Source organism: Palaemon carinicauda, chromosome 42 (genome assembly GCF_036898095.1).
Source record: "Palaemon carinicauda isolate YSFRI2023 chromosome 42, ASM3689809v2, whole genome shotgun sequence".
Taxonomy (NCBI): domain Eukaryota; kingdom Metazoa; phylum Arthropoda; class Malacostraca; order Decapoda; family Palaemonidae; genus Palaemon; species Palaemon carinicauda.
Genome location: NC_090766.1, coordinates 34,991,953 through 35,003,980, shown reverse-complemented (window position 1 = coordinate 35,003,980; position 12,028 = coordinate 34,991,953). Strand labels below are relative to the sequence as shown.

General features: G+C 36.5%; 1 protein-coding gene across 1 annotated transcript in view; it reads left to right on the top strand.

Annotated features, from left to right (window-relative positions):
* Positions 1–9,527, top strand: part of LOC137633096 (putative per-hexamer repeat protein 5) — a 66,485-nt gene extending 56,958 nt beyond the window's left edge. Inside the window, exons 25-28 of the mRNA XM_068365257.1 lie at positions 5,851–5,934; positions 7,183–7,302; positions 9,115–9,234; positions 9,331–9,527. Of these exons, the coding sequence (XP_068221358.1) occupies positions 5,851–5,934; positions 7,183–7,302; positions 9,115–9,234; positions 9,331–9,527 (521 nt within the window). The remainder of the gene's footprint in view (positions 1–5,850; positions 5,935–7,182; positions 7,303–9,114; positions 9,235–9,330) is intronic.
* The last annotated feature ends 2,501 nt before the right edge of the window (positions 9,528–12,028 follow it).

Sequence of the window (12,028 nt, the reverse complement as noted above, 5' to 3'; positions counted from 1 at the left end):
AAGTGTTCTTGAATATTCCAAAGAGTAAAAATATCACAGAAAAAATTGTGATATTTGTATTGTATTTTTCTCTCATTAATTTTTCTTTCGTATCTAAGACCCTTTCGATGTAATGTTTCCTTTATAACTTGTCCATCATTACTTTATAATTAAATCAGTATTGCCGCATCATTAATATACTATCTTTATCCCCTTTAATTATATATAATAAGTTCTTTTTTTATTTAATGTACTGAATATATTTGTTTCAAAACTATTGTAAAAAGTAAAACGAATCTATTGGTGGATCTTCTATTCAGGTGAAATAACAAAATTCTCTAAAGAAAAATTTTCTAAAAATGAAAACCTTTAGTACTTTACTGGCTACTTCTTATCATCTTTAACTTTCTAAAAATGAAAACCTTTAGTACTTTACTGGCTACTTCTTGATCATCTTAACCTTTCCAAAAATGAAAACCTTTAGTACTTTTCTGGTTACTTGATTATCTTTTCGATGCCACCTTTGTCCACAAAAAAAAACTATAATATATATACATAGATAGAGAAAATTTGAAAGCATCAGCACCGAACAAACTAAATTATCTAAAATAAATATACACGATAAAGGGAATGATTTCTATTAAAAACCACTATTTTAACCACACAGTAAAAAGCGTCAGCAGAGTAATGAGAAACTTGATCCTTCTCATTCCTGTTTTCCTGAGGCTAAACCAACTAATTTAGCTTTTCGATCTCGTGAAATTAAAGCTCTCATGATGGTCCTTAATGTTCAGGGAGGTGTAGACCAAAATGATATTTTTTCTTTGTTTTTTTATAAAGACTGCACATTACTTGCTTCTGAATTATTTGTTACTTTCCGCAAGTAAGCGAAAAGGGGTTCTTTGGGCACTTCATGGAGAATTGGTAATGTTACTCCATTACGTAAAAGCGTTTGACGTAGCTAAAGTCACACTGATTACTGCATAATTTCAGTAATTCCCATATTATCTAAAGATTTTGAAGCTCTTTTGTCATAACATCTAAATGGGTATGCTGAACGTAACCACGAGTTCTCTAGTTTGATATTTTGCTTTTGTAAAAGCCTTGGAGCATGGGATACCCTCTGTACCATCTCCAATGCTATACAGAAATCCCTTGATTGTGGTCAGAAGTTCAAATAATTAGCCTTCATTTTAGCACTCCATTTGACCATGTTAATCATGATGCCCTTGCTTTCAAATTCAAAACGTTAGGATTGGGTGAGTCTTTTTTATCATAATTATTGAACTTTTCAGTAATTGGTCACATAGAGTTGTTGTTGATGGATACCATAGTCAATATAGGAATGTACTACCTGTTGTTCCTGAGGGTAGTGTTCTTGGCCCATTACTATATACACATGATATGTAGTTTGGCCTAGTAAACAAGCTCAATAAATATGCAGATGATGATACTCTCTTTGCAACAATTCCATCTCCTGAATGTAGATCTGGGGATGCTGAAACCTTAATACAGCTCTAGCTAAAATTGGTGCATGGTGCAAATTGTTGGGTATAAAGTTGAATCCTAACAAAACTCAAAGTATGATCGTAAGTAGGTCAAGGATAGTGGCTCCTCAACATCCGCATCTCAGTATTGATAATGTTTCTTTAACTTTGAATGCCTCCTAAAATTTTAGGTGTGATTCTCGACAGCAAATTAACTTTTGAGAAACACATTAGGTCTGCGTCTTCTTCAATTGCACAAAAAATTGGCTTATAGAGAAAGTCTTTTAAGATTTTCGGTGATCAATCTATTCTAAAGAAGTGTTTTAATTCTATCATTCTGCATTGTTTCAAGTATTGTTCTCCTGTCTGGTCTTCAGCTGCCGAATTTCATCTTAATTTGTTGGACAGGAACTTACAGCCTATGAAATTTCTTATTGCTTGATATAGATTTTAATCTCTGGTAGCATCGTTCAATTAGTTCGTTATGCATGGTACACAAGATTTTCATAATTCTGGTCGTCCTTTACATTCAGAACCATCCTTTTCGTAATACTATGAAATACTATCAATATTGCACAGTAATCTAAATGTTTTATTCCAGCAGGGACAAATTTCTGGAATGATCTTCCTAATCTGGTAGTTGAACCAGTGGAACTTGAACAGTTCAAATTTGCAGCAAATGTTTTTATGATGAACAGGCTGACATAATTCTCTTTTTATAGTTTATATATGAAAAGATGTTTTAATGGTGATACTGTTCTTAAAAAACTGTTTTAATTGTTCATTACTTCTTTTGTAGTTTATTTCCTAATTTTCTTTCCTCATTGGGCTATTTTTCCCAGTACGAGCCCTTAGGCATGTAGCATCCTACTTTTCCAAATAGGGTTGTAGGTCCGCTAGTGATAAGTAATAATATTGTTGCAAATGCGGTGCTATTCTACACCCATTATTATATTTTTTAATATGGTCTTCATCTTGATAAAAAGAGCAAAATATATTAGTTACATTGTTTTATATATCAGTATTTAACAGGAATCTAATTATTGAGTGAATACTTTGCAACATGAAAACACCTTAAGATACTACAGTCCCTTTCACAGTAGCTGCCTGACGAAGTAGTCGACTGATAGGTAGAATGGATTAATTTACATCTTTACGGTTTTATCTGAGGCACTCTCAACCCTTGTTCGGCCTTGCATTACGTGTACGACATCCCACTCTCTATTGCCGGTGCCACAAAAGCACACAATATTTACGAGCATCCACAGTAACCGATGGATATCTTCCTGACTGGACCAAAATCTAGTAAAAACTGGTCCAGCACTCCCAAACAGAGATGACGTCATCAGAGCTCAAGCCTGGCTTCCAAAACCCTATTCTTTTTCCATGAACCGGTTTAATATAAAACATATGCCCCATTGACGTCACATTTCCCACCAGCTAATAATTGTTGGACCTGATTCCTAGTACTTGGACTGGACGTCTGGTTATTTTTTTCACGTATAAACATGGATGAAGATATTGATGTAAATCTAAAATCCTTAATAGAGGCTAATTCTTTAATATGGGATTAGCATCTAGAAATTTATAAATGTACTTTACAGGTAGGTAACTTTGAAAAATTTTAAATAGGGTTAACACATGATCATTACTATAAAGGTAAGAAAGTATAAAATCAATAAAGAAATGATACATATAAACACATTATATATATCTATATCTATCTATCTATCTATCTATCTATCTATCTATATATATATATATATATATATATATATATATATATATATATATATATATATATATATATGAATATATTATCTATATCTTAATTAATAATACACATAAATTATATATTTTTTATATATAATACATACAACAGCATTTTGTAGATTGGTCACTGTGAGATATCTATCTATCTATCTACCATGACACTTCTACCATTTTTTGAGGTAGCCGACATAATTGATAACAAAAGGGGATTTTTCTTCTCTCCGTTCTTCCCTGCCTGACGAGGAGTTCAACCGAGTTTCGTTGGTACTGCTACCGGGCCACAGGCCACCCTCCCCAGTTATCTAAGACAATTGAAGCTTTAAATGCTGGATCCCCTACTGCAGTTACGTCAGTGGTCACCAAGTGGAAGCAGCAGGACCTATTGCAACTGTGTCACAATCACTCACCATTCATTAATATTTCTCGCATAATCTTTAGCCTCTTTACATTCATTTTAGCCTTCTATTCTTTGCAATTCCTTTCACTGGCCCCCAGCATTTTACATCCTTCATTCACTCTCTCATGTACATCTGCTTCCACTTCACCATCTGCAACAACAACAGACGTTAAGTACTTAAACGGATCTACTTCCTCAGTAACTCTCCATTTAACATGATATTCAATCTAGCACCAACTTCCTCCTCGTGCATATCATAAAGTTACTCTTACCCACATTAACTCTCATCTCCCTTCTCTCACACACCCTTCCAAACTCAATCACTAATTGGACCAGCTTCTCCTCCAAGTCTCCAACCAATACGGCATTCATCTCTCTTACAGCTCTATCAACAAAAAAATTGAACAACCATGGCGTCATCACACATCCCTGTCTCAGCCCCACTCTCACTGGAAACCACTCACTCACTTCATTTCCTATCCTAACACACACTTTATTGAGTATAAACTTTTCAATTTTTGCACACTGAAGTTCATAAAGTTGAAATACAAAATTACTTTTGGATGTTGGGGTTACACCCTACAAAATACACATACCACTTACCAAATTATTATTATTACTCTATAAGCTAAAACCTTAGCTGGAAAAGAAGGATGCCATAAGACCAGGGGCTCCATCAGGGAAAAATATCCCAATAACAAAAAGAAATAAGGAAAAAATAAACCATATGAGATATATTTAACAATTGATAAAATACTTTAAAAATATTAACAACAAAATATAAAAGTCATATTAAACTATGAAAAGATTAATATCAGCCTGTTCAACATAAGAACATTTGCTGAAAGTTTGAACTTATGAATAAGTAAGATATGCCATTGTGACCGAAATCATAAGTTTTATTCTCCCTTTTTCCATTTGCAATCACATAGATATCTTAGATGTTTGGGAATTGCTGCAAAGTTTATCATTATTTTGGACACTTTTTATTAGAACTGATCATTTTATGAGAAATGTTTTACCTTTTCCTTCCTGATATTGAATTTTTTTTTTTTTTTTAATCATGAATAAAAGCTAGATTTGGTTTTCAATTCTCCTTGGCAATCAAATCCAAAAAGAACTACACAATTACAAGAACTGGAACTAGCATAGGAACAATTATAAAAAAATTACCAACACTATGGTAGGTTACACCAATGGAACTATATTAAATTCGACGCTGGATAAAACCAGTCATTACCTCTGGTAACATTGTATGAACTATGTCAACAATGCTTCAATGACTACTAAAAATTACCCCAGTCACAACTAGGATGACTAATACTGAAAATATCAGGGATGAAAATAGAAACTTGCAAACATCACACGAACTACCTCTTGTAGCATGTACTGCCTCTTGTAGTATGTACTAACTCTTGTAGCATGTACTAACTCTTGTAGCATGTACTAAATCTTGTAACATGTACATTACTACCACTAATGCTAAAAAACACGAGAGCAACAGAGACCACATTATTATACATCGAAGCTTGAGGTGAATGTCTCTAGAATACAATGTTTCTTATTGTATTTCAAATTGACTTATCTGCCCTATTTTGTAATCCAATCTTTTGTAAATGATTCATTTCTCCATCAATTTTAGTTGGATTATCTCTTACTGGATTTGCTCCAGATACCATTTTTGATGTGATTTATCAACTGTTTTATTCCTCAACAACACTGAATACGATTTATGTCTTGTAATCAATTATATTCACTTTTTCTTAGTCTGATAAACATTAATGTTTATAGCCTTGTTCATATATGTTACTATTTCGAAACTTGGGATATGACCAATATATATTTGTTTTCTCACAAAATTGCAAACAGAAACTTTATATTACTGTAATAATTTTAATGAGAGTTAGAACATCCACGTAGGACATACATTTCTAGGCTTAACCTTCGCCATCTAAGAATTATTTGTTAAAAAATCAATATCCTTGAAAATTAAGGAAAAATTCATTTTTAATGAGAGTTAGAACATACACGTATGGCATAAATTTCTAGATATAACCTTACACATCTAAAAGAATATCTTTGAAATAATTAATATCTTGAAAATGAAGGAAAAATCCACCATAAAGTAATATGAATAGAAAAAAAATCAAAAGAACAAGAAAATGATTGTAGCTTTATCATTTATTTATTCAATATATGCATTTTAATTACAAGGGTCATCCACAGATACTACTACTGCTACTACTACAGGAACTACCACTGGTACTACTACAGGAACTACTACAGGAACTACCACTGGTACTACTACTGGTACTACTACAGGAACTACCACTACTACTACTACAGGACCTACTACAGGAACTACCACTGGTACTACAACTGGTACTACTACAGGAACTACCACAGCTACTACCACTGGTACAACTACAGGAACTACCACTGGTACTACTACAGGAACTACCACAGCTACTACCACTGGTACAACTACAGGAACTACCACTGGTACTACTACAGGAACTACCACAGCTACTACCAGTGGTACAACTACAGGAACTACCACTGGTACTACTACAGGAACTACCACAGCTACTACCACTGGTACAACTACAGGAACTACCACAGCTACTACCACTGGTACAACTACAGGAACTACCACTGGTACTACTACAGGAACTACCACAGCTACTACCACTGGTACAACTACAGGAACTACCACTGCTACTACTACAGGAACTACCACAGCTACTACCACTGGTACAACTACAGGAACTACCACAGCTACTACCACTGGTACAACTACAGGAACTACCACTGGTACTACTACAGGAACTACCACAGCTACTACCACTGGTACAACTACAGGAACTACCACTGGTACTACTACAGGAACTACCACAGCTACTACCACTGGTACAACTACAGGAACTACCACTGGTACTACTACAGGAACTACCACAGCTACTACCAGTGGTACAACTACAGGAACTACCACTGGTACTACTACAGGAACTACCACTGCTACTACTACAGGAACTACCACTGCTACTACCACTGGTACTACTACAGGAACTACCACTGGTACTACCACTGGTACTACTACAGGAACTACCACAGCTACTACCAGTGGTACAACTACAGGAACTACCACTGGTACTACCACTGGTACTACTACAGGAACTACCACTGGTACTACAACTGGTACTACTACAGGAACTACCACAGCTACTACCACTGGTACAACTACAGGAACTACCACTGGTACTACTACAGGAACTACCACTGGTACTACCACTGGTACTACTACAGGAACTACCACAGCTACTACCAGTGGTACAACTACAGGAACTACCACTGGTACTACTACAGGAACTACCACTGCTACTACTACAGGAACTACCACTGCTACTACCACTGGTACAACTACAGGAACTACCACTGGTACTACCACTGGTACTACTACAGGAACTACCACAGCTACTACCAGTGGTACAACTACAGGAACTACCACTGGTACTACTACAGGAACTACCACTGCTACTACTACAGGAACTACCACTGCTACTACCACTGGTACAACTACAGGAATTACCACTGCTACTACCACTGGAACTACTACAGAAACTACCACTGCTACTACCACTGGTACAACTACAGGAACTACCACTGGTACTACTACAGGAACTACCACTGCTACTACTACAGGAACTACCACTGCTACTACCACTGGTACTACTACAGGAACTACTACTGCTACTACCACTGGTACTACTACAGGAACTACCACTGGAACTACCACTGGTACTACTACAGGAACTACCACAGCTACTACCACTGGTACAACTACAGGAACTACCACTGGTACTACCACTGGTACTACTACAGGAACTACCACAGCTACTACCACTGGTACAACTACAGGAACTACCACGGGTACTACTACAGGAACTACCACTGCTACTACTACAGGAACTACCACTGCTACTACCACTGGTACAACTACAGGAACTACCACTGCTACTACCACTGGTACTACTACAGGAACTACCACTGCTACTACCACTGGTACTACTACAGGAACTACCACTGCTACTACCACTGGTACAACTACAGGAACTACAACTGCTACTACCACTGGTACAACTACTGGAACTACCACTGGTACGACTACAGGAACTACCACAGGAACTACCACAGGTACTACTACAGGAACTACCACTGGTACTACTACAGGAACTACCACTGCTACTACCACTGGTACAACTACAGGAACTACCACTGGTACAACTACAGGAACTACTACTGGTACAACTACAGGAACTACCACTGGTACAACTACAGGAACTACCACAGGTACTACTACAGGAACTACCACTGGTACTACTACAGGAACAACCACTGCTACTACCACTGGTACTACTACAGGAACTACTACTGGTACAACTACAGGAACTACCACTGCTACTACTACTGGTACAACTACAGGAACTACCACGGGTACTACTACAGGAACTACCACTGCTACTACTACAGGAACTACCACTGCTACTACCACTGGTACAACTACAGGAACTACCACTGCTACTACCACTGGTACTACTACAGGAACTACCACTGCTACTACCACTGGTACTACTACAGGAACTACCACTGCTACTACCACTGGTACAACTACAGGAACTACAACTGCTACTACCACTGGTACAACTACTGGAACTACCACTGGTACGACTACAGGAACTACCACAGGTACTACTACAGGAACTACCACTGGTACTACTACAGGAACTACCACTGCTACTACCACTGGTACAACTACAGGAACTACTACTGGTACAACTACAGGAACTACCACTGGTACAACTACAGGAACTACCACAGGTACTACTACAGGAACTACCACTGGTACTACTACAGGAACAACCACTGCTACTACCACTGGTACTACTACAGGAACTACTACTGGTACAACTACAGGAACTACCACTGCTACTACTACTGGTACAACTACAGGAACTACAACTGCTACTACCACTGGTACAACTACGGGAACTACCACTGGTACTACTACAGGAACTACCACTGGTACAACTACTGGAACTACCACTGGTACAACTACAGGAACTACCACAGGTACTACTACAGGAACTACCACTGGTACTACTACAGGAACAACCACTGCTACTACCACTGGTACTACTACAGGAACTACTACTGGTACAACTACAGGAACTACCACTGCTACTACTACTGGTACAACTACAGGAACTACAACTGCTACTACCACTGGTACAACTACGGGAACTACCACTGGTACAACTACAGGAACTACCACTGGTACAACTACTGGAACTACCACTGGTACAACTACAGGAACTACCACAGGTACTACTACAGGAACTACCACTGGTACTACTACAGGAACAACCACTGCTACTACCACTGGTACTACTACAGGAACTACTACTGGTACAACTACAGGAACTACCACTGCTACTACTACTGGTACAACTACAGGAACTACAACTGCTACTACCACTGGCACAACTACGGGCACTACCACTGGTACTACTACAGGTACTACTACAGGAACTACCACTGGTACTACTACAGGAACTACCACTGCTACTACAACTGGTACTACAACTGGTACTACTACAGGAACTACCACTGCTACTACCACTGGTACTACTACAGGAACTACTACTGGTACAACCACTGGTACAACTACAGGAACTACAACTGCTACTACCACTGGTACAACAACAGGAACTACCACCGCTACTACTACTGGAACTACCACTGCTACTACTACAGCAACTACCACTGCTACTACTACTGAAACTACCACTGCTACTACCACAGGTACAACTATATCTACCAGTGCCAATTAAACTACCCCAGGTTCGACTGCAGGAAATATCATCGGCACAACTTCAACTGTTTCCAAATGCATGTTTCAATGACACAGTCAATAAATCATTGCTTCACTGCAGTTTCTGCTGATTCTAATTTCTGATTAAGAATCAGTTCAGTTTAAATGAGCAAACATTTCTACTATTCCGGTCCTACTTTACTACTGACTTATTAATAACATGACCTTTTTCTTTTAAAGGAAACATTTTTTGGGGGACATTGTTTGCATATCAAAATTAAGTTAACACTGGCATGAAATTCACTTTTTAATGTTATGTAAAGAATATATCATAAACAAAATTAACTATTCATACTTTCAATCAGGATGCCAGATAATTCATGATCAATCAATCAATTAATCAATCATACTTTCAAAATAGATGGCAGAATGTTTCCTTTAATTATAGTATATTTCTACCTTTTTTTCTAAAGCATAATTACTGTTGGATTCTTTTCCTGATTATGAATTATTATTATTTTACAAGTGTTCTTGAATATTCCAAAGAGTAAAAATATCACAGAAAAAATTGTGATATTTGTATTGTATTTTTCTCTCATTAATTTTTCTTTCGTATCTAAGACCCTTTCGATGTAATGTTTCCTTTATAACTTGTCCATCATTACTTTATAATTAAATCAGTATTGCCGCATCATTAATATACTATCTTTATCCCCTTTAATTATATATAATAAGTTCTTTTTTTATTTAATGTACTGAATATATTTGTTTCAAAACTATTGTAAAAAGTAAAACGAATCTATTGGTGGATCTTCTATTCAGGTGAAATAACAAAATTCTCTAAAGAAAAATTTTCTAAAAATGAAAACCTTTAGTACTTTACTGGCTACTTCTTATCATCTTTAACTTTCTAAAAATGAAAACCTTTAGTACTTTACTGGCTACTTCTTGATCATCTTAACCTTTCCAAAAATGAAAACCTTTAGTACTTTTCTGGTTACTTGATTATCTTTTCGATGCCACCTTTGTCCACAAAAAAAAACTATAATATATATACAGAGATAGAGAAAATTTGAAAGCATCAGCACCGAACAAACTAAATTATCTAAAATAAATATACACGATAAAGGGAATGATTTCTATTAAAAACCACTATTTTAACCACACAGTAAAAAGCGTCAGCAGAGTAATGAGAAACTTGATCCTTCTCATTCCTGTTTTCCTGAGGCTAAACCAACTAATTTAGCTTTTCGATCTCGTGAAATTAAAGCTCTCATGATGGTCCTTAATGTTCAGGGAGGTGTAGACCAAAATGATATTTTTTCTTTGTTTTTTTATAAAGACTGCACATTACTTGCTTCTGAATTATTTGTTACTTTCCGCAAGTAAGCGAAAAGGGGTTCTTTGGGCACTTCATGGAGAATTGGTAATGTTACTCCATTACGTAAAAGCGTTTGACGTAGCTAAAGTCACACTGATTACTGCATAATTTCAGTAATTCCCATATTATCTAAAGATTTTGAAGCTCTTTTGTCATAACATCTAAATGGGTATGCTGAACGTAACCACGAGTTCTCTAGTTTGATATTTTGCTTTTGTAAAAGCCTTGGAGCATGGGATACCCTCTGTACCATCTCCAATGCTATACAGAAATCCTTTGATTGTGGTCAGAAGTTCAAATAATTAGCCTTCATTTTAGCACTCCATTTGACCATGTTAATCATGATGCCCTTGCTTTCAAATTCAAAATTATTGAACTTTTCAGTAATTGGTCACATAGAGTTGTTGTTGATGGATACCATAGTCAATATAGGAATGTACTACCTGTTGTTCCTGAGGGTAGTGTTCTTGGCCCATTACTATATACACAGGATATGTAGTTTGGCCTAGTAAACAAGCTCAATAAATATGCAGATGATGATACTCTCTTTGCAACAATTCCATCTCCTGAATGTAGATCTGGGGATGCTGAAACCTTAATACAGCTCTAGCTAAAATTGGTGCATGGTGCAAATTGTTGGGTATAAAGTTGAATCCTAACAAAACTCAAAGTATGATCGTAAATAGGTCAAGGATAGTGGCTCCTTAAACCCGAATATCAGTATTGATAATATTTCGACAGCAAATTAACTTTTGAGAAACACATTGGGTCTGTGTCTTCTTCAATTACACAAAAAATGACTCATTGAGAAAGTTTTTTAAGATTTTCGGTGATCAATCTATTCTGAAGAAGTGTTTTAATTCTTTCATTCTACAGTTTTTCAAGTATTGTATTCCTGTCTGGTCTTCAGCTGCCGAATTTCATCTTAATTTGTTGGACAGGAACTTACAGCCTATGAAATTTCTTATTGCTTGATATAGATTTTAATCTCTGGTAGCATCGTTCAATTAGTTTGTTAAGCATGGTACACAAGATTTTCATAATTCTGGTCGTCCTTTACATTCAGAACCATCCTTTTCGTAATACTAGGAATGCAGTTTATTCTAATAGTTATGCCGTATCCATCGTAAAGCTCAATA